The 27674-nt window shown below is 45.6% G+C and overlaps 2 protein-coding genes across 2 annotated transcripts in view; one reads left to right on the top strand and one right to left on the bottom strand.

Annotated features, from left to right (window-relative positions):
* DNAH10 (dynein axonemal heavy chain 10) overlaps positions 1-13210 on the top strand; it is a 49367-nt gene extending 36157 nt beyond the window's left edge. Inside the window, exons 59-77 of the mRNA XM_058037160.1 lie at positions 29-250; positions 789-936; positions 1726-2005; positions 2360-2589; positions 3205-3478; positions 4107-4211; positions 4683-4837; positions 5589-5743; positions 5961-6144; positions 6694-6894; positions 7992-8201; positions 8579-8674; positions 9272-9443; positions 9866-9997; positions 10266-10477; positions 10551-10718; positions 10924-11104; positions 12312-12457; positions 12828-13210. Coding sequence (XP_057893143.1) covers positions 29-250; positions 789-936; positions 1726-2005; positions 2360-2589; positions 3205-3478; positions 4107-4211; positions 4683-4837; positions 5589-5743; positions 5961-6144; positions 6694-6894; positions 7992-8201; positions 8579-8674; positions 9272-9443; positions 9866-9997; positions 10266-10477; positions 10551-10718; positions 10924-11104; positions 12312-12457; positions 12828-12974 — 3418 coding nt within the window. The 3' untranslated portion in view covers positions 12975-13210. The remainder of the gene's footprint in view (positions 1-28; positions 251-788; positions 937-1725; positions 2006-2359; positions 2590-3204; positions 3479-4106; positions 4212-4682; positions 4838-5588; positions 5744-5960; positions 6145-6693; positions 6895-7991; positions 8202-8578; positions 8675-9271; positions 9444-9865; positions 9998-10265; positions 10478-10550; positions 10719-10923; positions 11105-12311; positions 12458-12827) is intronic.
* A 55-nt stretch (positions 13211-13265) lies between these two features.
* On the bottom strand, positions 13266-27450 carry CCDC92 (coiled-coil domain containing 92). Its single transcript, XM_058037162.1, has 4 exons — positions 27362-27450; positions 16846-16982; positions 16551-16592; positions 13266-15865 (listed from the first exon to the last, which is right to left on the bottom strand). Exons 2-4 carry the CDS (start codon positions 16973-16975, stop codon positions 15090-15092), a joined length of 948 nt encoding a protein of 315 aa, XP_057893145.1. The 5' UTR covers positions 16976-16982; positions 27362-27450; the 3' UTR covers positions 13266-15089.
* Between the last annotated feature and the right edge of the window lie 224 nt (positions 27451-27674).

The following is a 27674-nucleotide window of genomic DNA, read 5'->3' as shown; positions in this document are numbered from 1 at the left end:
TACAGAATCTCCCATATAATTATTTCAGGTGGTCAGATGAATTCAAGGAATTAGAAGCAAGGAAAGCGAAGTTGCTTGGAGATTGTCTGCTTGCTGCTGCTTTTCTGTGCTATGTGGGAGCCTTCAGCTGGGAGTTCCGTCATGAAATGCTCTATCAGGTGTGGCATGAAGATATTGTCTCACGAGAAATTCCTGTCAGCCATCCATTCAAGTTAGAGGCCCTCCTGACTGATGAGGTGGAGATTAGCAGGTATGTCCAGTCAGGAGAGCCAGGGACTGCTGGATGTGACGTTTAAAGTGGGAGTCTGGAGCTGAATCTGTAGCACAGAATTGGCATTGTGGGTGGAGGTGCACAGCCATACCAGAGAGGGAATCTTACTTTCATGTCCTGATTAACAGGGGCCATTTATTGTAACAATCTCTTGTACTTAACATCCAGGAGCATTCACTGAACTTAGACATCTGTAATACCATTTCTAAGAAGTTTATCAGGAGTTCTGTATAAAATATGTTTCCATAACCCAGCCAGTGTCTTTTCATTGACTTCAATGGGTTTGGCATTAAATCCAGCCCCATGGAGCCCATGTATCAGCTACCACAGGATTGCTCACAGTCAGTGCTTTGACAGTGAGTCAGTCTGACTGTGACACTGTCCCCAGAACCACATGCACTGTGTGTTTGTCTGATTGTGTGCTCAGTGAGTTGCATAATTTTGCTGACAAGTGAAATGTGCTGCTCTCCCATTGAGTTTTCATCCCTGGCTGGTCTTTGGTCCATTCTGTTCCCAGGTGGGTTTCTGAAGGATTGCCCCCAGATGAGCTGTCTGTCCAGAATGGAATCCTCACAACGTATTCCAGCCGCTTCCCACTCTGCATTGACCCACAGCAGCAGGCATTGCATTGGATTAAGAAGAAGGAAGAACAAAATAACCTGAGGGTAAAGATGGAAGATTGCTTTACCTCATTACTGATTGTTTTCAAAGCTGCATAAATATCTGTCACCTTGAATGGCGAACCAGTTATATAGCACAGAATTATTGAATGGTTTGGATTGGGAAGGACATTCTAGTTCCACCCCTGGCCATGGGCAGGGACACCTTCCACTATCCCAGGGTGCTCCAAGCTTTCAATACTGCCAGGGACTGGGCAGCCACAGCTTCCCTGGAAACTTATGCCAGGGCCTCATCACCCTCACAGGGAAAGATTCCTTCCTAAATATGTAATTTAGCCTTGGCCTTTTTCAGTCTGAAGCCATTCCCCCTTGTCTCATTGCTAAATGTGCTTGTCCAAAGTGCCTCTCTATCTCTCTTGGAGCCCCTTTAGGTTTGGAAGGTGCTAAAAGTCTCCTTGGAGCCTCCTTTACTCCAGGATGAACCGCCCCAGCTCTCTCAGCCTGTCTGCACATGCAGAAAGAGTCTAACCAAAAGGCTGATGTAGATTGTGATTAATCTCAGCTCCAGGATGGAACTTCCATGTAGGAGACAATAAACACATTTAGAGGCACAACTAGAACTTTAAAGGGTAATTTTCAAATGGAAATTATTCTCAGCTAATCAGAAAAAAAGCACCTTACTGTTCTGTGCAAATGCACATTTATATCATCAGAGGAAAGACAAAAAACAGCAAAGAACAAACTTCATTAGTGTTGGCAGCTACTGCAAAATAATAATGTTCAGCAAATTGAATATCAGTTCTCCTTTCATGTTTTCCCATTGTTCTCTTGCAGATGGCTACCTTTAGTGACCCAGATTTCCTGAAACAACTAGAACAGGCCATAAAGTATGGAACCCCTTTCCTGGTGCACAGTGTTGATGAATACATCGACCCTGTGATAGACAATGTCTTAGAGAAGAATGTCAAAGTTGCACAGGGGAGAGCATTCATTGTGCTGGGGGACAAGGAGGTTGACTATGACAGTAATTTTAAAATGTACCTGAACACCAAGTTAGCAAACCCAAAGTATTCTCCCTCTGTGTTTGGCAGAGCTATTGTTATCAATTATACAGGTAAGCTTAAGTGTGTATATATAATAACAAAGTAGGGGTTGTGCTGTTGTGCAAATTTAGGGCCTGGGTCATTGTCTCAATGAAACTAAAAAATTCATACTCTCCCTTATACTCAGCATCTGATTTAATAGAAAGTCCTTCTCACTTCTCTCTTCTAATCTGCAACTGATCTAAAAATCTCTTCCTGTCCTGGTCAGGTGAGGATGCTTTGGTGGAATCAAGATGCACAGTCATTAACCAGATCACTCTGTTGTATTGCTGTGGTCTTATGAGAGGCCTGAGATTAACTAAGTTGCACAAAAACTGTCCTGTGCTTACACAAGTCTGTGCTCTGTCCACGTGTTGTACCTGCAGTCACCCTCAAGGGCCTAGAGGATCAGCTGCTCAGTGTCATTACGGGATTTGAAAGGAGGGAACTGGAGGAACAGAGAGAACGTCTCATCCAGGAGACAAGTCAAAACAAAAACCTGCTAAAAAATCTGGAAGACACTCTCCTTCATGGACTGTCAACTTCCACAGGAAACATGCTGGACAATGTGGAATTGGTGCAAACCTTGGAGGACACAAAATTCAAAGCTACTGAGGTACCAGCTCTGGGCTTTTTGGAGGGGTATCTATGGACAGAACGTAGTTGTTCCTTTTTCATTGTGCTTCCATTTTTCTCCTGAAGCTTGCAAATAGTTTGAAAGGAAATGGAGAGTTTTCTCATGAATGTGTTGCATCTTTCAGTATTGGGCACTATTTTATTGATCAGAAAACCAAATCCTATCTTCAGGGAAGTCCTTAACAGGACCAAAGTAATGTTTGTTTACAGTTCTAAGACAAAAGAATCCATCCTTAGAGTTTTCAGGCCACAGCTGGACAAAGCCACACTGGACCTGATCTGATCTTGGTGTTATAACCAAGCTTTGGGCAGAAGTTAAACTAAAAATCCCCAGAGGGCCCTTGCCACACTATTTCCATGATTTTTTGTAAATCTTTGCTGTTACTTTTCATAAATATACGGGGGGGGGGGGGGGATTAATTTTATCTAACTTTTAATTTTTATAATTCATACAACTTCTTTTGAGTTACCTGCCCAGATTCCCTGTACAGTCACACAGAGAGGCAGGCACTGAGCAGCTCTGATTCCTGTGGTATAATAGATCCACTCTGAATCAGCACAGCAATCACAGGTGCATAATCCCCTGTCTGCCCAGGTGATTGAGAAGCTGAAGCTGGCTGAGACGACCGCAGCGGATATTGACCTTCTCCGAGATGGCTACAGACCAGCTGCCAAGAGAGGGGCCATTCTCTTCTCTGTGCTGGCTGAACTGGCCTTTGTCAACATCATGTACCAGTTCTCACTGGTCTCCTTCTTGGAGGTTTTTGGATTCTCTCTTCGGAAATCCATGCCCAGTCCTATTCTTCCTAAGAGGTTAAAAAACATCATGGATACACTGACTGTGAGCACCTACAACTATGGCTGCACAGGTTAGTGCTGTTTAACCAGGGGCTGAGACTGTGTAGTGCAAATAAAGTGAAGCCCTGACTTCATGTTAAAGAGGCAAGTTACCAAGCAGGAATTCAGTGACGTTCAGGTCTCCTGGTTCACACTTTCCTCCCTGCTATTTCTGTTAGAAAAACATTGCACATTACCCATGCAACTCTTGCAAAAATGTTTTTCTTAACACAGTTACAAACGGTAAAGGCAGCCATAGTGCTGTTCACAGGGGCTGATTAACTCTTAAAGCCTGATTCAAAGCCCCAGCTTTGATGCCCTGATCACAGAATCATAGCATTGTTCAGACTGGAGAAGACCTTTAGGAATATCAATTCCAGCTATCAACTAAATGATCTTTGTGGGGTGTCCAGATCATAGAATCACAGAATGGTTTGGGTTGAAAGGAACCTTAGGAATCACCTGGTTCCAGTTCCCTGCCATGGGCTGGGATGCCACTCACTAGATCAGGGTGCTGAGGGCCCATCCAAAATGGCCTTGAGCACTTGCAGGGGTGGAGCATCCCATCAATCCCACAACAGATGAAGGATGTGGATTGAAAGATTGCTCCAGTTCCACAAGCTTTTGCAGCTGATTTTTGAAAATGTCCTTTTAACGTAGCCTTGTTCGAGAAGCACAAGTTACTATTCGCCTTTGACATGACTGTCAAGATAGAACAAGCTGAAGGCCGTGTTCCACAAGAAGAATTTGATTTCTTTTTGAAAGGTAAAGTGAATATTTACATGTAAGTAGATAGCTCTACACAGCAATAGCTAAAAGATCTTTTGAAGAGAGATCTTTGACTAGAGATGATTTACTATGAGCCAGCACCTCAATATGGGGAGCTCTCCCACTGAGAGCTGTCCTGTGTGGGGTTACACAGACTGCTATTTCTATTTCATATTAGCTAATTGTTAGAATGTTATATGAGGAAAGGAATCTGCAGTCATTTTCTGACTATGTTGTAGTTATTTTCTGACTGTGTATACATAATTTTAGAAATGTTTGCAAGGATAAAACTCTGGCTTTTGCAAGCCCTCGTAAAATGCCATCTTTCCCTCAGCAGACCAGTCTAATCTCACAGTGCTTCCAGGAACAAATTTCCTCTGGGTGCCTGTGTGCAGAGGGGCTGTGTGAGTGGTCATGCACTGGAGGGTTTCTGACATGGACACTGATCTCCTTTCTGAACGTGCCTAGGCAATATTTCCCTGGAGAAGAGTGCCCGTAAGAAACCGTTTCCTTGGCTGCCAGATCAAGGCTGGGAAGACCTAATTCGCCTGTCTGAGCTACTTCCTGAGAAATTTGAATCTCTTCCAGATGATGTGGAAGACAACGAAGATGAATGGAAAAATGTACGTGCCTTTTTGCAATGCTGTTTTCTCTCCTGGTTTTTATTCTGGTATTAAATGGTCAAGTGTGATGCAATGTGTCAGCAGTCCACATGTGAGTTGTCACTGTGGGCTCCTTCCCTCAAAGCCTTTCTTTGCTTCTTAACCTCAGTTAGTGATTGGCTTCTTTGTAGAAGAATTAAGGATTATATTATTTAAAAAACAAACCAAAATACTTTCCCTGTTATACTATAGAATTTTTATTTGTCATTCAAATGCCTTAGAGGAGTTATTTACCCTGTTATATTCAGTGGAAATTTTCTGTTCATTTCAGCAGTCAACATTTCAGTGGTGTTTTTGTACTGCTAAATTGTGTTTTGCTCTTCTTGTGGCAGTGAACTCTATAGGCTATTGACAAACACAGATTTCTTTTGTTCCTCCTTTAGCTTCATTCCATGTCTTCTTGCTTAGTAAGAAGTTTTCCTGCAAGCAATCTGTTAATACCTTTTTGGTTTTGGTACTATTTTCTATATCTTAAGAGAATTAGTTGACATAAACTGAAAGTACAAATGTGTTTCTAGACTTGAATACTTTATACTGAAAAAGTTGGATTTTTCACATTTACCTGAATTTTTAATATTTATTTGCAGCTGATTGACTTTCTTTGTTTTTGTTGTATCTCTTAGCCCCTCATTCATCAAATTGATTTTCTCTTTCCTAGTAATTTCCCTGACAGAGCCACTGGGTTCATTTGTGTGCTGTCTTTCCTTGCCAGTGGTTTGACACAGATGCTCTGGAGCAGATCCCATTGCCAATGCACTACCAGCGCAACGTCACAGACTTCCAGAAGCTTCTCCTGCTGCGCTGCTTCCGGGTGGACCGGATGTACCGGGCGGTGATGGATTACGTGACAGTGACCATGGGCGAGACGTGAGTCCCTGTTCCCTCAGACCCCAGCACAGCACTCACACAGAGCTGTCATCAGCTTGGTCAAGGCTCTGTACTTTGCCTGAGGAGCAGAGCAGGGGCTGTGTCTGAATGATTTCCACGTGCAGTCTGTGGTGAGCTGTACCCTGGGTGTGCAAGGCTCTGTTCCTACGTGGAGCTGCTCTGCAATCACCCAGACCTTTGGGTTTTCCCTCTGCAGGTACGTGCAGCCCCCTGTGATCAGCTTTGATGCCATCCTGCAGCAGAGCACCCCTTTCACACCTGTGGTTTTCATCCTAAGTCCTGGCTCTGATCCTGTCAGTGACCTCATGAAACTGGCTGAGAGATCAGAGTTTAAAGCAGATAGACTCAAATTCCTGGCCATGGGACAAGGCCAAGAAGAGGTAACTTGGATGGGAGGGTGGGGATGTGCTGTGTGCAGTGGGTGTGAATTGTAAGCCAGGCTCCTGATGCTCTGGGGCTGATCAAATTTCCATAGGTCTGCTCCATTTTAAAAGGAGTTACTCATGGTTCTGACATAGATTTGTCAGTTTGGGAATAACATTTTACTGAACCTGAAAAGGGTCATGTGGCTGACTGGCTGCTGTTCTGGTTTGGGTGAGGGTAGATTCAGAATCAGATTTTCACTTGTTAAAAAGCAGAGATGAGAAGATGTTGCTGTGTATGGACATGAGGTGGTTGAAAGTTAGTGTTTGCTACCAGAAAGTTTTGATGCTTCTCCTGCCTTTTCTGTGACTTTCCTTTTTGTTATGGACACTAAGGCAGGATGTCCAGACCTTAAGAGCTGATTGAATTTGCCATGATTTCAGTCAGTGGAAGAACTACCAGACTCATTTAGACCACCACTTTCCTACCCACTGCACGAGCCCATCAGAGGCAGTTTGTTCTCAGGGTAAAGGGAGGCTTACAGGTTGTTCTCCCTCTGTCCTCAGATTGCTCTGCAGTTGCTGGAGGAGTCAGTGGTTCATGGACATTGGCTCATGCTGCAGAACTGTCACCTTTTGGTGAAGTGGCTCATCCATCTGGAAAAGGCTGTGGAGAAAATCACAGATCCTCACGAAGACTTTCGCCTCTGGCTGACGACTGACCCAACTGAAGGCTTCCCAATTGGGATCCTGCAGAAAGCCTTAAAGGTGGGGAAACCCCAGCCAGGAGGGCCTGTCCTGGCACTGGTGCTCAGCAGAACAGGCTGGCTCTGGGAGAAGCCTGACCTCAGTGCAGCACACTGGCCCAGGCTTGTGAACTCAACTTGGTCTTTATTTAAGCCAAATCCTTTTTTCATCATCATCCTGTTTATTTTCCTGGCATGTTTCCTTTGGGTGAAAACTGTTCAGCAGTTATTTCAAAGCAGAGATTTGTGACTAAACCTGGAGATGTTGCAAATGGTCTTTAGATTTAAATGAGGGAGTACCTAGAGACAGAAACAGCCTCTCAGCCCTGATGCTGCAGGGCAGAGCCAGGGCAGTGTCAGGCTGGCAGTGCCCGTGGAGCAGATGTTAGAAGTGGATAATGGTTTCCAGCTGCTACTTCGGGCTGCAGTGTTTATCACTAAAGGCTGAGCTGATTATTTTGAAGACACAGGCCATGATTCTGCCCTAATGTTCTTTTCTGTGGCTGCTTTACTGCTGCTGTGGTGCCCTGGCCTGTAAACATTTATTTCATTTCACAGAGTGGAAAGCAGTGGCTCAGTGGCAGCTCTGGGCTGTTCTCCCACTCCTCCTGCAGGGGGAAGGGAGCTTGAGTGGATCTTTAAGGCTGCAGATCTGCACTTTTGGGTCTTGCCAGGAGCACTGAGAGCTGAGGTTTTAGAGCCCTTTGAAAGGCTGCCAGGAAGCTGCTCTGGCACTTTGATCAGCAGTAGAGCCACGTTGTTAAAGCATCTTACTGTGAGGATATAGGGCACATTAAAATGTGTAAAATACTGGTATTTCAGTAAATTAGATCTTCAAGTATGAGAAATATTAATGTCTTGCCAATAAGACTAATTCCAAAATAAATAGAGTTCTCTTTGCATAGGTGTGTTTACCTTGATAAACTTAAAAGGTCTGTTTCCTTTCAAGTTTCCTTCCTTTAAGGAAGGAAAGAAGAAAAAAATCCATATTTGACAGGCATTTGGAAAACAACTTAAAATGTCAAGCTTGCATTGTATAACTTACTTAATGTGATATATTTACAACTTATTTTCCTCTAGTTATCCAGAATTTGATGGCTTCCCTAATTATTTTGGTAGGTTGTTACAGAACCACCTAATGGTCTGAAACTGAATATGAGAGCCACCTACTTCAAAATTCCCCCTGAAGCCTTAGAGGAGTGCCCACATCCTGCCTTTAAATCCTTAGTCTATGTCCTGGCATTCTTCCATGCTGTGGTTCAGGAGAGAAGGAAGTTTGGGAAGGTTGGTTGGAATGTACCATATGATTTTAATGAATCTGATTTCCAGGTAAGAAAACAATTTCAATGGCTCTTATATTCTTGAGTAGCTCAGATTAATTTTGAAAACACAGAATTTATCCAGCTTTAACCTTTCTCACAATTAGATTTTGCTTAGTATTTTTTCTGCTTCTGAGGAGTCATGTAGACTCCTGATCTTCTATAATGTCGATTTAGGATGCTAAAAATTAGATTCCCAATCTTTCATGTTTTTATTGCCTCTCTCATGGGTTTCTTTTCATAAGAGGATTTATACTTAGCTTTTTAATTATTTCAGAAAGAAATAATTGTTAGTTTTCAAACAAGAGCTACATTAAATAAAACCTATAAATATGTATATCTGATTTATGAATCTTCTTATCTCATATGTTCCAACAAATTCACTAGGTGTGCATGGAAATCCTTAACACATACTTGACAAAAGCTTTTGAACAAAAGGATGATCAAATCCCTTGGAGCAGTCTCAAATATCTTATTGGGGAGGTGAGTGCTACAATGCCACAGCAATTCAGATTAATTAAGTTTCCTTTCTGCATGGGCTGCATCAAGTAAAGCTGGGAATCTTTCCTGGGCAGGTTTGAAACTCCAGTGTAGCCCTGAGCAAGGGCCTTAATCTCAGTCTCAGGGAATTAGGGCCACTGTGTGCACCTGCACAACAGGGAGTGATGCTGCTTAATTAATTCTGAGAGAGCCCTTGGGAGCTGTGCTGGGAGAGCACAGGGCTGTTGGCACGTGGGGCATCACTGGAGCTGCACAAATCTGTGCTCTCAGAGCTGGCACTGCACTGGCAGCTGCTGCAACATGAAGTCCTGCAGGAAAATGTTACTTTGCTGGTACCTCAGGAAGGCCCCACTGCACACAAACCATCCAGATGGATGATGAGGAGTGCCCAGAGCAGCTCTTTCCAGGTCAGGATCAAATATTTCCTTCCTGTCCCCGTGAGAGGGGACTGGAGATGTCCTTGGGATCCATCACAGCCACTGCAAAAGCAAAGAGCATTTCTGACCTTTCAGTGCTTTTTTTAAGCTGTATTTTCTGCTCCAAAGGCAGTGCTGTAACACTGATGTCACTGATTCCCAGGTCATGTATGGTGGGCGTGCAATCGACAGCTTTGACCGGCGCATCCTGACTGTCTACATGGATGAGTACCTCGGGGATTTCCTGTTTGACACTTTCCAGGTGTTCCATTTTTATAAAAGCGACACAATCAATTATAAAATTCCAGAAGGGAAGGGAAAGGATGACTTTGTTGGTAAGAAATGCCTCTCCTGCCACATTAAAATAGTCTGCTTCCAGTGTACTTTGTCTCCATACATCGCTGCTGGGTGTGAGAAGTTGAACAGAACACCAAACACTGCTGGTGTAGGGATTGCAGTGTTACAATCCTCTGCTTTACAGGAGCAGTCCTTTGGAATGTGAGCTTGTCACTGAGCTCCTCGGGTGTTTAAAAAAAACCCCAAAAAACCCCAAACCACAGAACCTCTGTTGTTAAAGCAGCATGTTAATTTTGTTAATGATATGTAATATTTCTGTGGGGGAGTCTCTGTGTTTAGAAGTGTTTATTCTGTGCATTACTCCAATACCAGGTTTAGCATTTGATTTTTTATTCAAGCAGAGCAATAGCAAAATTGCTGTGGTGTTCTGGTTAGCAGAGCCTGTGTGGTTGTATTGCAGAGGCCATAGAAGCTCTGCCACTCTCCAACACCCCCGAGGTCCTGGGCCTTCACGCCAACGCCGAGATCGGGTATTACATGCAGGCCGTGCGGGACATGTGGGTCCACCTGCTCGAGCTGCAGCCCCAGACTGGTGAGGGCCCTGTCCGAACTGGGTTTGGGAACAGGAAAGCTCCAGGGCTACGTGCTGAGCCCCTGTGTGTGGGGAGTGATCCAGGGCTGTGTCTGGCCTCAGGGAGAAGCTCAACACCTGCCCAGAGGCACAGCTGGGACATGCAGGGCTGTGGGCAAAGGTCAGAGCACAAGAGGGGGGAGACTGATGCCAAAAGGTGACTCAGCTCTCAGTCTTCTCTCAGAAGATTCAGTACCGATTTAGTCTCATCAGAATGTTTTGGTTTCAGGTGAAACTGGTGGAGGAATTAGTCGAGATGAATATATTGCAAATGTTGCCAAGGATATAGAAAACAAATTACCTCAAGTATTTGATATTGACCAGATACGTAAAGGATTTGGAGTAAACATCGCCCCCACAACTGTGGTGCTGTTGCAGGAACTGGAACGTTTTAATAAACTCATTGTTCGGATGGGAAAGTCTTTGGCTGAGCTCCAACGTGTGAGTAAAATCCCAAAAACGCCCTGGGACCAGCTGAGCTTTGCCTGCCCTCAGAACTCTCACCTTGTTCCAGGCCTTGGCTGGGGAAGTTGGAATGAGCAGTGAGCTGGATGACGTGGCTCAGGCTCTCTTCAATGGGCAGATTCCTAGGATCTGGCGGCGCCTGGCCCCCGACACCCTCAAAACACTTGGAAATTGGATCATTTTCTTTAGAGCTCGATATGACCAGTACACCAGCTGGGTAAGCAAGTGCCTCTGACAGCCTTTTGTTTTGTTACCTGCACAGTGTGCTGTGCAGGCTGGGGCAGAGGCCAGTGAACACCTCAGGTAAGTTCTTGAACCAGTGCCAGCCCTGCATAGCTGTGGCTGCAGACTCAGCCCAGCTCCTCTGCAAGGGCAGTGCAGGGTGAGTACCAGGGGCTGCCCATCACTGTCTGTGCTTGCAGGTCCACGACGGTGAGCCTGAGGTGATGTGGCTGTCGGGGCTGCACATCCCTGAGTCCTACCTGACTGCTCTTGTTCAGGCCACCTGCAGGAAAAACAGGTGGCCCCTGGATCACTCCACCCTCTACACAGAGGTAACCAAGTACAGGAAACCAGAAGACATCACTGAAGGGGCTGCTCAGGGTAGGTGTTTTCTCAATTGTTTGGCAAAACCAGTTAAGTAGTTAATCAGTGAGAGAAAGAAATTGCATGGCACACTAAATTACTGAGGTTAAACCTCGGCAGGCATTTGCCCTGGTTTGCATTTCAGAGTCCTCATGATTTCCAGATGGGAAGTGGCTGGGTTCTGTCCCTGCAGAGCTCCTGTGTGCATGAAGCACACACACTCTTCCCACCCACAGGCAGGGACCTCTCCCTTGCTTGCTCTCTATATATACATACATACACACACACACACACACACACACACATATATATATATGTGTATCAATATTTATATATATACATTTAAAAAAGTGTATGTATATATGTATATATATATATATATATATATAAAGTCTAACTATATATGTGTATGAATTTTTATATGTATATAAAATTGTGTGTATAAATATATATGTATGAATGTATATAAATATATATATAAGTGTATATATAAGTATTTTTAATACATATATATGTATATATAAATACAAAAGTGTATCTATATATACATCTATAAAGACATACTGATTTTTTATGCTTAGAACATTACCAGTTCCAGCAGGCTTGTAAAGATCTCTTTACATTACAAATAATATATTGAAATGTACTTAAGCAAAAAGCACCTAAAAATATGTATTATTTATTGTGTAAATATCTCTTTATGAGCTCTCTATGCCTAGCACTGCTCTAATTCTAATAACTAAATATAACAAGCTGGGTACAGGAACAGCTAAGCAAGGCTCTGAGTACCAGTTCTGTTTGGGAACAGAGGAGGGGAAAAGTCTCATTTTTTAAAAATCTAAATGCTGTACTTGATATTTGTAGCAGAACAACTGTCCTGACCCTTCACCTGCTCTCAGTGACCCAATGATCAGGCCCAGGGGAGTTACAAAGCTCTCTGTGACTTAGGCAATTGGAGGGCAGCAAATCACATTTATTCCTGCTACTGTTTATCATGTGTAGTGCAACTGAGACAGTTTAATTCGATTTCCTAATACAACTGGATGATAAAAACAAAGCTCTCAGAAAACTGCACCCTGTGCAGCTGCAGTTTGAAATGCAGTGTGTTTGTGATGATGACTGTAGTGCCCAGAGCAGGGACTGCAGGAACACTTACCTGCAGAGATCTCCTAGATCCTTTCTAGGAGCTCAGTCTACCCAAATGTTGCATTTTCTGCCTTCACAGGCTGCTATGTTTCTGGTCTGTTCCTGGAAGGAGCAGACTGGGACATAGAGGAGGGCTGCCTCACCCAGAGCAAGCCCCGTGTCCCGGTGGTGGAGCTGCCCATCCTGAAGATCATCCCCATAGAAGCACACAGACTCAGGCTGCAGGTGAGGCTCCTGAATTTCCTTCCTTCTGCTGTCACAGCTCCCCAGCTGGCAGGCCCTGCCCTCTCTGCCCAGAAACTGCATTTTATCATTACCACTCCCACCTGGTTTAACACTCTCCTTACACTACCCATCCCATTTTCTAAGGGAGTTGATGCATTTGTTGCCTCTTTTCCCTTCTGGCCCTCTTACACTCCCCCATCTCTTTCAATTATTTCCCATCCCCAGTAAATTACAAAAAGGGACTTACATTTTCTGGTTATTGGCTATTTAAGACCTCTAACAAACAAAGTGAATTTCTGAAGCCAGTCCTCTCTCCTGGAGGCTCTGGCTGTTTGCAGTTGCTCAGTGTGTGTGCTGCCTCCTCCTGCAGAACACGCTGCGCACCCCGGTGTACACGACGTCCCTGCGCCGCAACGCCATGGGCTATGGCCTGGTCTTTGAAGCTGACCTGTACACCACCAGGCACATCTCCTGGTGGGTCCTCCAGGGCGTGTGTCTCACCCTCAATGCTGAGTGACAGCCAAAAAGAGGCACCGTGTTCTTCCCCCAGAATGAAACCCTTCAGAAGTGCAGGGGAAAAACCCTGACCCCAGGCAGAGATCTGACCCCATGGGTGGGGCTGTGTTCAGTTAGGCACACCTGACTTTAGTTAGTATTAGCCTGGTTGTATTATACTCCCAATAAATGTGTTTGAGGAATAGTGTTTTTTTGTAATTTGTGTTTCCTTTTGGAACGGTTCCAAGCCAGTCTGTGGCTGCAAGAGAGAGTAAATTGGTCCCACACACACAAAGACTAAGGTTTGCCTGGGTGGTTGTAAGAAATGTCTTTAATTGCCCAAAGCATCACTTCTGCACTGCCTGGAAGCGGTGCCTCCCACCAGCCTCCAACAAGTGGCAGGGTAGGTCACTCATACAACACATGACCATAAAAATATGGTGCCAACAACCAAAGTAACCAAACCAGCTGCTGGTTAACGCAATACACATAAAACCAGTAAACCTCAGAGTAACAACCTTGCTTTAACCAGCCCCTTTCTGATCCCTCCCCACCACTTGTGAAACAAATCCTTCCACAGAGCCAGCAAGGCGCGAGGCTGAGGCGGGTCAGGGCTGTGGGACAGCGAGTGCCAGAGGGTGCAGAGGGCAGAGCCTGCCCGGGGTCAGCCCTGCTGGAAGGGTCATGCTGCAGGAATCGAGCGGGACAGCAGCTCTGCCAGCCTGGCCGGGACGCTGACAGTGGGCCAAGGCTCTGCAGGGACACACACCAACACAGCTGCAGGAAAAGCTTACAAGGGGAAACTACAGCTGGCAGGGGAGGGGACGGGGCAGGCAGGGATCCTTCATCAGCTGTCACAGAGAATACACGTTCCAAAATTTTAAAGGCACATCATAAGCTTAGCAGCATTTGGGAGCCAGTGTTTCTTGCTGGTCCTACTCAGAGGCTGCAGACAAGAGTGAAGCAGAGGTGAACAGAATGTAAGAAAAATGGACAAACTAGTGCTCCTATCCAAAAACTATATACCCTCCCAGCTCCTAGTATGCCTTTCTTTCCTAGAAAAAACAAAAAAAATATGAATCAAGTAGTCTAACAGCTGTTGGGTCTACCTGCTACTTACTAGAAAGGAATAGGGGAATCTGGTCAAGTGCAAGGCAAGTCCATCCCAATCCACAAGGACAGAAATCAAGGATGCCAGGTTCTCCTGTATGGATCAGTTACATCACTTACAACTAAATACTCACATTTTAGAGGGGCAGCTCAGGTTTCTAGGCTGGCAGCAGCCAGCACTGTCTGATGATGCCCAGAACAAGACTAAGGTTTTTAGGAAACAAAAATAATCCCTTTACAAAAAAAAGTGCAGGTTAGAGCATAAAGAACCATTTCCATATTGGATAGCCAGTTACATTTCCTCCCTGAAAAGGAGCTCTGAGCCAGTATGGAAGGTGCTACAAGTGCAGTGTACTGACTAGCATAAAATGTGTCGTGAAGCTATTTGATTAAAAAAACCCAAAACGATCCCCACAAACAATCCAGTGTTCATACTCTTTCTATGAGGGTTGTTAACCCTTTAAATGGTGCTTCCCCCACCCATATTTTACTTAAAGCCACAAACCAAAGTATTTAGGATTAATCAAGTAGTGCTTGCTGGGGCTCTGGGGACGTCCTTAGGTCATTAAAGTGAACGTACACGTGCCCAACTTTCAGTGCTGCTGCGGCTGTGGCAGAGGTCAGTGATGGCTCTGGAGTGCTCACACACACAGTGGAGACAAGAGAGCCCCTGCCAGGTCAAGTTACCAGCCAACAGGTGTGGCTGCAGCGTGAGGGAGGGGTGTCCTCTCTAAGAGCGCTCACTAACGCAGCCCCTGCCTTTGCCCACTCGTGCAGTTACACTAAATGGAGCAGCACTTGGAAGCAAGCGGTCAGGTCCCCCTGATTTGGCCACAGCATGGAGTGCTTATATACCTTGCCATATGAACACAGTCCTAGGAGGTTTCGTTAGAGCAAAATGTATTAATGATGTACCCGGGAGGAGTTTGGCATGCATGGGGCATCAAAAGAAACTTCACCGCAGGTGCTATTTACCCTACAGGCTCACAGTGCATAACCAGCACAGAACAGCGCTTCCGTGGTGCCCTCAGACAGTTCTGTCTGTCCCCGAGTGCTTTCTGACCACTTTGCTTCCATGGACCTGATCCACTGCCAGGGTCTCCACCTCCTGCGGGGGCTGTGCGGGCGCGGCGTGGTGGATGCGATGGGCGACCCCGACGTGCGCCTTGTGCGGCTTCTCGCGGGCGGGGCTGTGCGACTCGCCGGGCGCGCGATCCGAGGGGATCGGTGGGATCACCAGGGGCCTCTCCTTGATCAGATGCACCTCTGCTGTTTCCCTGGCCAGCAGGAAGGGCGTGGGATCGGGCATGGCATCCACGGGCTCTCGCAGCACCAGCTTGCGGCTCTCTGCCCCTATTCTGTAGGCCTCTTCGAACTCGGGGTTCAGCGGCGTGGACAGGCTCTTCTTCATCCTGCGCCGCGGCGTCTCGGGCAGTTTGTCCTTGGGAGGGGACGGTTTGTAGCTGGACAGCACGGGGCTGCCAGAGGGGGTCCCCTCCGAAGTCCCGCTGGTGCTCATCAGCTTCTTCTTGGCCGCGTGCAGCTGAGAGGTCAGATAGGCAATCGTGCTCGCTCTCTGCTCCAGTTCACTGGACAACATATTGAGCTTATGGCTTTTCATTTTTAACTCCTCCAAATACTTCTTTTCTCTTTCTTTAATCGTGTTTTCCAGCACCATTATCATCGCGTTCTTTTGTTCAAGTTCTTTCAACAATTCAGTGTTTTCAGCTTCTTTGATTTTCAGTTGAGCTTCAAGATCTTTGCACTTACTTTTGAGTTCATCACTTCTTGAACCACCACTTTCTAGAAGAACAGCAGAAGTGTTTCAAATTAACAACAGCCATTATGTAAAACAGCACAATAGGGCTCCTCTTGCCATCCCTGAGAGGAATCCAAAAGATGAACTTTGGTCACCCCACACCATCCCTGATCCAGAGGGTTAACCTCAGGGAATTATCTTATTCCTGCTCTTTACCTGTTGTTATCATAATACATATAAAATAACTAGGACCTAGTGTATACAAAGATATATATATAGATATATAAATATATATATATATTTATATATATATAATCTATATATTATATATATATATAATATATATAATCTATATATATTTATATATATAATATATATATATATAAAATATATATAAAATATATATATATATATATATAAAAATAAAAGCTTTGTGGTTAATTACAGCACCAGCTCAGCTAAGTTTTAAAAATAGTCTCACTCTTCTGCCCCTAAAATTTGTGTCCTGTGTTCCCATATAGCAAGCAAGGAACTGTCTAGTGGAGTCAGCAGTTCCAGCTGCTATTCCTGGCTCTTTCATAGATTTCCTGTGTGACCTTGGGAAAGAATTTTTGATGTTTACTTCACAAATAAATAAGTCTGGAGAGTAGAAAAGAAAATACAAACATTGAAAAAAAATTAGTAAATTGAATATGAACATTAAAAAAAACAAAGCCATGTATTCCTTACCTGATGAATCTGAACTCTTTACAGTCAGCTCATAGGTTAAATCTGAGGAAAAAAAATTGTTTATTTTTGTTAGAACATCATCATGGAGCCCATACATCACCTGGTGAGCAGATTTACAATGACAGCTTTCAATAAATACAGAATTAACTCTTCCCATTGCTCAAAGCAAGAACTGATTAGCAAATATGTAAAACAACTGAACCATCAGCTTTTTAAAGAAAAATGAAAAAAGCTTGTCTTTGATCAGCCAGTTTGCCAGGAGCCACAAAGAGCAGCCCCTCCCAGGCAGGGGTACCTGTGCAGCGCTGCTGCAGGCGGCGCAGCTCCGCGTGCAGCCCCTTCAGGGTGTTGGTGTGCTCCCGCTGCAGGAACAGCAGGTTCTTCTGGGCACTCTGCAGCTGGTTCTCCAGGGTGGAGGTGGCCATCTTCACCCTGCCAGGGAACACACATGGAATTGTCATGGTGAGTTACCTTGCACATATGGGGATCCTCCCTTGGCAGCCAGGATCAGCAGGGATGGCTGAATTCTACTGTTAATGCATTGACTGATGTGTGAACATCAAATGCCACAAAAGGTTTTTCTGCTTTAGGACTATTTTGATTACAAGTTCTCAAAGTTCATCAAAAGCCTAATTATACTGTAGGCTGGAGCAGGGAACCCATTTGTTTGGAGGTAACACATTTAAAGGATTGACTTCAGACAGTCTAAGTCATTAATCCTGTTACAAGTTAAAAGCAGAGTTCTCAGGAATGGGCTACTGTGCCCATCTTGCTGAGGGTTTCCCTTACCCCCAGGGACACAGGGATTGGTAAAATCCTTGGCAAGAACAAGAGAGAAAGCACTAAAATGCAGTAGCTCTAAGGGAAGGGGCATAGCAGGGGTCTGAGCACAGCCAGGCAGGTGGCACTGCCATGGATGCCCAAACTGGGATGTGGGCACTGGCACAAGGGAAGCTCTGGCTGCTCTTGGGTTTCCTCAACACCAGGCCCAATCACACAGAGCAAGATAAGGACAATGCTTCACTCAAAGAGAAAACAAACAGATTTTTCTTGTTCAGGTTACAAGTACATGGAAACCTGTTCCACCACTGGGCTTCCCTTACAGAACAGCCTTGTAAAAGTAATCCTTGGCTACAGCAGTTCTCACACCCAAAGATAAACACAGTTAACAGAATGATGCTGACAGACATCCTTGAAGACCCCTGTGCTGCTAGTAGGAAAGGCTAAATTCTGTTATATGTGCAGAAACCATTACAGTAATCAGGTTACAAGGGGAAGTGAAGAGTCAGAACTCCTGTTGCCTGGACAACCACCTGCAGTGGCATTGCAACCATTCCTGCAATTACGGGCCCACACACGGTGGCCAAGATGGACCTTAATGGGTTTGCCTCGGCATGGCAAGTGTTATCCATTGGCACTCTTTGGTATGGAGTCTTATGGCAAGAATTTTTTTCTACCAGTTTAAAATTGGTAGAACATAAGCTCAGAGCAAATGACACACTTTTGTTATTCCTAAACATATCACAGCCCTGAGTTTAATTTTATACTTTTATTCCCCAAAAGAACACCAGACTTAGTGTTCCTGCATCTTGGTGACACACTAAAGCACCTGGGGATGTGGTGTAGAAATCACACACACAGAGCCCACCTGATTTCATCAGTGACCTGAACTGACTTCGTCTTCTACTGACTTATCCCTACAGAAATAAATATTTAGTTGTTAAAAAAATAAAATGAAGGTGTGAAACGTGTTAAGAAATCCACTTCTGTGCAGGAGCCAAACAGCCTGGTTACCTTGTAACAGGGATCAAGGATTAAGTTCAGTGCTCAGGAATGTGGGTAGTGGTGCCAACTGTGCTTTATCGAGTGAACGGGTCATACCACCGCTAGCAGACAAGCAAAAATTATGGACCAAACACATGCTAAAAAGAGATTTCTAGGGTGGCTAAACAAATTTTGCAACACCTCATCATTGTCACACTAGTGGTCCCTCACAGCCACAGTGCTGGGGGGCTGCTGGAAGGGAGACTACACAGTCACAGCAATTAATTCTGAGGAGTGAGGATATTTAAGCTGTGATACATTTTCAAAGTGACATCCTCTGGCTTGCAAAGCTGACATCAGACAGACAGGAGCTTTACTGAATCATCCCATTCCTTCAGTGCTCATCCTGCTCTGATGGACCGAGCATGGCAGCAGGATAAAGCCTCAGCTGGAGCTCTGACTGTGCAGGACACTGAGGCTCAGAGGGGATCCTTAATCGAGGAATGGATTTCCCAAAAGAAACCCTAAGCTGTCATAGAAGTAGGTGAAAGAAAAGCCTCCACACAATAGCCTACAGCTTCTGTTCTTACAATGGGTATTAATGGTGGCTTTACACCTGTAACTGCAACCTGAACAGGAAAATTCTTGCCTGAATAGAAAAATATTTCATCACCAGCAATAGACAGTAACTGTTCAGAGCTCAGTCCTTACAAATAAACATGTTCATTAAAAACTAGTTCCTATATGTTCAGAAAAACCAGAACAAGGCTCTCATTATTAATCTCCTCAATTGCTTTTTCACTTTGATCTTCTGCATCTGAAAGATCACACCAGGATTACCTGCTCTGAAGAAAACAAATATAATCAGAGGCAAGCAAGTGTTACAGGAAGGAAATAGGAACTGCCAGCACCAGAGCATCATCGTCCCTGCAGCAGCACTAAGTTAATCAGTGAGATCAATTAAACCAACCCACGATGGGTTTTAGCTGCAGCCCCTCTGCACTAGGGAGTTTCCCACAACCCTCTGCAGCCTTTCTGTGCTTCTCCCCCTCAGAGCAGCCTTGGTGTCTGCTGTCCCCTTTCCTTCCCTGCAAAAACCACAAGAGAAACAGCAAATGCAGAAGTCAATGATGCCCTTTACAGCCAGAAGAACAATTTCCACCTCCCACCATGGAAATTGGTGGGACAAGCTCCCAAATCTACCAGGCTCTGGCTGGATGCTGGCAGATAAATGACAGCAGTGCTGGGAAGAACGCTGTGAGTGCGTACACAGCACAAAGTTCTGTCACTATGGCTTTCCCCTTTCCCTTTGTCTCCAAACAACAACAACAACAACAAAAAGTTTGCTATGTTCTTACACAGACAGAACTGTGCAATGCAGAGCTTGGCAAAGTCCCCTGGGAACGTGCACAGCATTTGGGAAGGATGGCAGAACACTGAAGGGACACTGCAGTGTCCAGGGGTGATGGTGAGGGTGACACCTCTCCTCTTTGGCAGCAGGACTGGCCCTGAACACCAAATGTCCAATCTGTCAGCGACAGAGGCTTTGTGTGGATTGTGCAATGCATTCCACCCTTCAAACATCCACAATTTCTCATTTCTCAGGACCACCACAACACCAAATGTTACACATAGCTATACATAGCTCGGAGATTGAGCTTCAACTCCTCCAAATGATGGATTCACAACTTCTCTTGAATAAAGCCAAGAAGGAGCAAATGGAATGAGTCAAACAGAATTCCCTTGGGAATGTTAAGTACAACACTTTAATCATGACTGCACCTACCTAAGCCATCATCTTCCAGTAAAGCAGAGAAGGTAACTTCAATTATCATTCCTGCAAGCTCACCTTAAAAAGGAACTGTTGTCTTTTTATAAATGCATGTTCTCTTCAAAAGGGAATACACACACACAGAATCTTATATGGAAAAGGAAAAAATATTAAACAGGAGCTTTCAAAATGCAACTTAATGACAGACTCACCATAAACAGTCACCAGCATTTTAACAGCCACATCTTGCCTTGCAGAGGATGTGCAGGCTCCAGGCCTTTTTGGATCTTAAGCATTTGGAGAGAGTTCAAAATGTTTCAAGGCAACAAGCATCTGGCTGCATATCAGATGCCTTTGCACAAAATCAGAGCATCTCTGTGCCCTGCTGCAAGATAGGAGGAGGGAGATGCTAATCTCTGACCTTAGACACAAGTCCAAAGGATGGAACGAAGCCCAAACAACAGTGATTTAACATTTTCATTCCTGTTTGGTATCCACTCAGCAGAACACAATAACCTCCTTCTACGTGGATGGGGTGACCATCACCTGAGAAGCTGCTGTAGCTCCCTGCCAACTCATAGCCTTGAAATCTGTATGGGCAGACATTTCCTCTCCACTGCTCACTGGCCAGTGCTCCATCAAAATGTAATAAAAGCTGCCAAAATGTCATTTGTTTGCTACACAAAATACAATTTCAAGAACTAAGTAAGGACAATGGATATCTCTTGTAAGAACCTCCAAAGTTTTAGCCAGACCCCATTTTAAAGATTGTCACTGAACTGACCAAACTTATCTAAACACAGCTCTAATGCTGAAATTACTGACAGTCACTTTGTTGTTGTTTGCTTAGATCAGCTCTCCATCTCCAAGACATCGTGCCACCCCCAGAGTGTCTGCTCAGCTCCTTTCAGAGGACACAACAAAGGAGACCCTGCAGCCTCCACAGCCAGCTCAAGGGCTCTGCTCTCCTTCTGCTTGGACATTTGTTTTAAATCCCCCACAAACTGATTCCATCACACCACTACACCTCTCCTGAAGCAGATCCAGCAGTAACACAGCTCAGTGACAAACTGGACAAACTGCTCCAGTTTCAAATTTCTGCTCACCCCTCATCCATCCATGTATCAGACTAAGCCAGTTCAACGAGTCCAGTGCTGCTGAAGTCAAGCTTTTCAGACAACCCACTCAGCCTACACATCCACCTCGGGCCATCCCTCCCTTCTCCAGTGCTCCCTTATCAGTAACACTCTTGCAGCAGCATCTCTATCCTCACCCTTCTGCACTACAAAACAACAATGCTTACACATCACTGGCAACCCACTAACTCGTTCTAATCTTTTCATTTTGTGTTTCAAACCCAGCAGAATTAGCAGCTCTTTCCCAGAGACAATGGAGGGGAAGAAGGAACTGAGCCACTGTCCTCCCAGAGGAAGGACATGATTTCGCTTTCTCAGCTCCTTTTCCATTTCTACTGCTTTTGATGCTATTTTACTCAGTGGTTTCTCTGCCTGACTTTCCCATTATTTTCTGATCAGAGGCTGTGTAAACTCTTTAAAGTTAACCTCTGAATGTCCTGCAAGCATACATTTCAGCATTCTAGTAAGGAGATGATTTTTTGTTACTCCTACAGCAGCTGGTATGGCAGCAGGAAGAATCATTGTGTGGACACCACCCAGGCAGCAATGATTTAATTCTGGATGCTCCAAAGGAAGCAGCTGGTTCTTCTGCACAGGTGTCTGACTGTCCACCTGGGGTCAGGAGCACTGACAGGAATAGTTCACATGGAGTTTTCTCTGTCCTTGAGACCAGGCAACCCCAGAGCTGTCACAAGGGAAGGGATTAAAAGGAATCAGATGTTAAAATCACTCCTGTGACAGAGACTATTAGAGCACCAAATCAAATAGTCCTGCAGTGGCATTTCATACAGACACAGTTATTATGACCAATACCAGGGTGTGCAAAGCTATGGCTGTACAGCTGTCAGGAACAAACAGCCTACTCTGGCAGGAAGCTTTGAAAATCACCCCATTTGAGCCTAATTCACTTTAGGGAGACAAAGAAAGCATTACTTAAATGACACTGACTACTTCAAAAGAACCACTTTAACAGTGATGAAGTGACAATAAAAGCCCTCACAAGCAAGATTACATCTCAGGTAGAGGAACAGGTTGCTTCTCTTCTGCTCTCTAGCACACGCTCCTAAAGAATGGCTCTTCTATTTTATTCAGCCTTTCATTCTGAGGATAAAACAATTTGTTATTTTAATATAACCTCCAGCAAAGCCACAGAATGCAAACTGCAGCCCAATCACAACCAGGCAGTCACAAAACTGCAAAGACACGTTAGTCTTTCTAGTAAACCAACTTCTTCTGTCAGAAGAATGACAAGAAAATTATTATTCAGTTCTCCCAGACTAACACAATATCGGTGTTACACATAAACCTGAGCCTCATTCTATTTTTTTCCAGTCATTAAGAAAGTTCTCCTGCTTTAGTTACAGCTGAATCAGGACTTAAGTTAGTAAGGTGGGCTGTGGGTGGTTTTGGTACAAGAATCTGTTAAGAATAACTCCAAATTCATGCTTAGAAATAACACTATACTACAGAATAGTCATGGGCTTTTTTCACAGATCACATACTCACTTATGAACACTCCATGCCCTCTCTTAATTTACTGCCCTCTATGATCAAGAATGTGAGAATTGCACCAGAAATTGAAGAAAATGTATTTATGCAATATAAAAATTTGCCCTTTCTGAAGCCTGCTGAAACACAAACCAAAAGAACTACTAAGCTGGTTTCACATAACCAGCTTGGCTGGGCCTTTTCCTGCTCCCAAACTCGACAAAAACCCATTACCACACAGACATGAGACCATTTCACCAGCCAGCCCAGCCATGACTTTGTCTCACCCATCCCACTCACAAACACTGAGCAGGAATTCAGTGCTGCATTCCTGAAACGCTCCAGCATCACCTTCACTCAGTGACCCAGGTCAGGGAACTGGTGCAGCTGAAAACAAACCCATTTTCCCACTGGCTGTTTTCAGGTGGCAGGTTCACTGTGCAGCACTGTAGATGCCTGGGGAAGGTGAAAAAAAATAAAAATATAAAATAGAATCTGTAAGCAGGTCAGGGGGTGGTACAGGCAGAACTGCTTCCTGCAGCAGCGCCAGCTCCAGGCACTCGCTTGAGCATGAGCTCCCACAGAAATTACGATGTTCAGAGGTTACCAGGGATATTTGTGAAACATGGCAGAAGGCACTGAAGCCTTACAGGAAGCTAAATCTGTCCTGAGAGATCATTTACAGAGAGCAGCTATTGCAAAGCAACTCCACAGAACTGCACAACTATTTGCAGACAAATGTAACAGGCTGAGGAGATGCTTTTCTCTAATGCGTTCTGTTTCATAAGGCATTGATTTTTATTATTTTAGAACAGCAGCTACAATCAAACACACAAAAATTGGCCCCCACTTTGCTAAAGGTTTTGAGAGCTGCTGATGAAGGAAATCTGGTAGTGGTGATGACCTATGCCCAATCTTTCCTAAGCAAGATTTTTTTGGTGTTAAATAGGATGCCAAGACAAAGGACCCCAAACAGAGGTGCTTTATACCCTTCTTACATAACCCAGGTATCTCAAACTGAGACAATAAAGCCACTCAGCTCAAACCAAGCTTTTCTGGGGCTCGGAAGGAAACAAGCACACACACTCCTGTACAAAGGGAACCTGCTGGTTCTGACATCATTCCCACGGCTTCTCCTCGCAGATGGGCTCCTCCCGAGCCGCACACCTCTGCTCCACAGAAAGGCGATCTGCCGCGCCTTTTGTGCCCTCCCTCCGGGCACCGATCGGATTACACGCAGCCACTGCTCCCTGGCGTATTTTCAGCCTTTCTGGAGACAGCCACCATTCTGTTCACCGACAGGCCATGACATTTAAGAGTTTTCAGTCAGTCCAGCATTGTTTTTAAAGAAACTGATTTTAAACCCTATCTGTCTCAATCAAATAATTAAAACCAACGAGCAGCAACATATTTTAACATTTTAAATACAAACCAAAGGTTTCCTTAGAGTAAAATGAGAACAAACATGTTCCCCAGAAGCAGGAAAGAAATCACAGTCCAAAGAAAAGCCTTTATTCAATGATTATTTAAAACCACTCAAACGAACAGCTTGCAGAAGCTCCAATACTCTGAAAACATCCGTTTCAGCAATATTTTCTCATGCCTCTAACATCTAGTAGTAAATAAATTATTGTTCCTATTTATAGCACCATAGTCTTTAACATCAGCAGGAGAAATGAGCTGGTAGACAATGGCAAAACATTATTAAACAAAATCATTCACTGCTCACGTGGAGATAGACTAACACCTATTATCACACTGCTGGACATCCTGGTTTAGAGGAAGATATTTTGTACATCACTTAAAAATGAGCACAGAGACCAATCAGGCGCACATTTATTGATGATGCTACAGGTGAAGGGGATGGAACAGAGGTGAGGGACAGCAGGTGCTAACCAGGGGGTTGACATTCCCACTCTATGAACTATTTGCCATTTTCACATGCTGTTGAGATGAATATTGGATTTGTGCACAAGAAGGGAGCAGGGGGTCTGTCTCAGCAGAGCCCTGCTGGTAGGAGCTGTGCCTGAACAAAGGGCACGCTCCCACCTCAGCCCAGGCAGGCCCTGCAGGGCTGCTCCTGCTGCTCCTGGGCTCTGCTGGGGCTGCTGGCCCTGGTCCCACCACTGGAACCTCCACTGCAGCAGAGCAGGGTCTGGCTGTGGCACTGTCACAGCCCTCGTGTCACTGTGTGCTGGGCACCTGTCCTTCTTCAGCACCAACATCTGTAAACGTTGCTCTTGCTGGCTGTGCTTTCCCAACCAGCAATAAGAAAAGGTTATTTCACACACTCAACTTTGCCCCTCCTCAACTTATTTAACTGCTGAATTTTCAGTAAAGTGCTACTCAACTAAACCCATCACTTTTAGTTACTAACTGACACATATACATAAATATGCATAGAAAGTATCTTGTCAACAAAAAAAAATGTTCAGCATTATCAATCTTCAGAAAGAGGAAGATGTCTGTTCTCTCTATAAAATAAACTACAACTTGCTATCTTTTTTAAACTTCACTATCTAAAATGAAGTCAAACATGAACTTGAGTAAAATGATAAATACAGCAATCTTTTTATCCAACATGAAAACAATCCTTCAGTTTTGCTACTTTAAACTCTTATTTTTTAAGCCACAGAACAGAAATGAGATACCTAAAAATTACAAGTGTCCTCCCTTTATTATGCTATTTACAATGTTGAATAAATATTTTATTTTACTCTACATTATGATCCACATTCTGCCATAACAGCACTGGGGAGTTTGTGTTCTGCCTCCTGCAGATAAAGGACTGACTAACGTGGTAGAGCTGGATGAACAAATATATCGCCCTTAACACCTACAGCCTCTTGAAGTAGGGCACGCTAAGGAACAGTGGGATTTTTGTAATAAAACACATTTAAGAAATAATTTTAAAGCCCTGAAAGTATGCAGCTGTATCTGAAATCTGATATAAAGGAAACGATGATAAGAAATGAAATTATCGCTGTACTTTGTAAAAACTACTGGAGTGGAAACGACTTAGAGTATCTGGATTGGTCATGAGAGCTTTGTCTTTTCTAAGGGGATGAGGGAGGAAACTTTACAGAGATATTAAACAGAAGTACAACAAGAGGATGAAAACAAGTGGTCAGCACCAGTTTAGCCAATATTCTTTCTTTCCACTTAAGCAGCTGATACTTTCCTTTATTATGACCTTCCTGTCTTTGTTGTTTCACTAAAAATGACTGCTGAAACCTCAGTACAACCAAGAGCTTGAAAAATCAACAATATTACAAGTCAGCCATTATCTGTGTATAAAGCACTTGGTTTAAATTGTCAAACCAAAAGCAATGTGCAGTTTAAAAGCATAAATGTCAGTCTCCCAGAGGCTCAGTCATAATAATGCACTACAGAATTGCATTCACTAATGAGCAAATTATATGGGAAAAGGCACAGTATTTACAGTCACATCCATTTGTCTTTTATTTTTTAATTAAGAAGTATAATTGATATTGCAAAAGCTCAATGCAGCTTTTTAAGTGTAAGCATCTTACCACCTGAGTAAAGCCAACAAGTACCCTGGATGCTTCCTATGCACCTGCAATGCAGATCAAAACAGACAATTCCACCCCCAGGGCTGCCTCAGCTTCTGTGTTCACATTTACCTTCAGTGTCTCAGCTTTACTCAATTTAACAAGGTGTGCTCAGGGGCATTTCACCGCTGTCCAGGGAAGGGCCCCTCCTTGCTCCCTGCTGTCCCACCCCATGTCCTGCGCAGGGAAACTGCGTCTGGAAGCATCTCCATGTCTGAAGACGCCCTGCACTTCCCTGCTGCCAGATCCACAGACGATAGGCGTTCTCCTCCAAAGGAAAAACCTCCTCCTCTCAATTATTCCCTACCCACTCCAAAATAAACACAATCCGCCCGTCCAGCCCTTTGCAGGCCCTGTGCTGCTCAGAAAACGACACTTTGTAAAGTGGAAAGGCGCGATGCAAAAGGCGCTGCGAAGGATGCGGTGTAAACGCTGCCCCGGCGGGTGCGGGCGGTAGCGACGGGCGGCCGCTCTCCCGGGCTCTGTCTGGGGCACATCCCCAACACAAATACCGACACGTCCCTGCCCCGAACCGGCACAAACGGAAAGACAAGGCGGGCACAGCGGGAAGCAGGGCAGTGCCTTCGGCCCCTGTGCCCCAGTGACCAGAGAAGGGCCCGGGATGCGCTCAGGAAGCGCCTTGGTCCAGCGCCAGCGCCCGGCCCGGAGCCGCCCTGCGCGCACCCGCCGCGCTGCTCGCTGCCCCGCAACGGCCGCCCCGGCCCGGGGGGCTCTGCCGGACCCGCGGGGCTCTGCCCGACCCTCTGGGGCGGATCGCTCCCCCTCGCCAGGCCATCTCCGCCCAGCCCAGGCGCGGCCCCTCCACCCGCCGCAGGTCCCGGGGCCGCGGGGCGCCCCCACAGCCCCGCCCGCCCCCACGGGAGGGTCCCTCGGCGGGCGGCGGGTTCGTGTGAGGCGGAAAGAGGCCCCAGCAGCGACGCCGCCGCCCCGCTCCCCACCCGGCCCCGGGAGTCGCGATGCCGCTGACGCCCCCTCAGAGCGGGCCGGGGCGGAGGGCGCAGCGCGCCGCAGCCCCCGCGCCTCAGCCGCCGCCCCACCCGGACCAGCCCGGCCCCTCACCTGCTCGGCCGCAGCCGGGTCCGCCGCTCGCCCCGCCCGAAGGACCGCGGGTGCCCCGCGGGGCCGGCACTGACCGGCGGCGGCACCGGCACCGGCACCGGGGGCGGCGGCGCAGGCGCAGGTGCGGCTGCGGCACCGGGCCCGTCGCTGTGGCAACGGGGGGACAGCGCGGCCCCGCCCGCCCGCGCGAGGGGAGGGGCGCGGCGCGGCGGGCGCGCGCACGGGAGCGCGCACCTGGAGAGGAGGAGGAGGAGGAGGATGAGGAAAGGCACCAGGTGTGTGGGAATGTGCCAAAGGACGGGGTGTGCATTCC

Source organism: Melospiza georgiana, chromosome 18, assembly GCF_028018845.1.
Source record: "Melospiza georgiana isolate bMelGeo1 chromosome 18, bMelGeo1.pri, whole genome shotgun sequence".
Lineage (NCBI taxonomy): Eukaryota > Metazoa > Chordata > Aves > Passeriformes > Passerellidae > Melospiza > Melospiza georgiana.
Note: the sequence above shows the minus strand (reverse complement) of the source record. Positions and strands in the feature narration are given on the sequence as shown.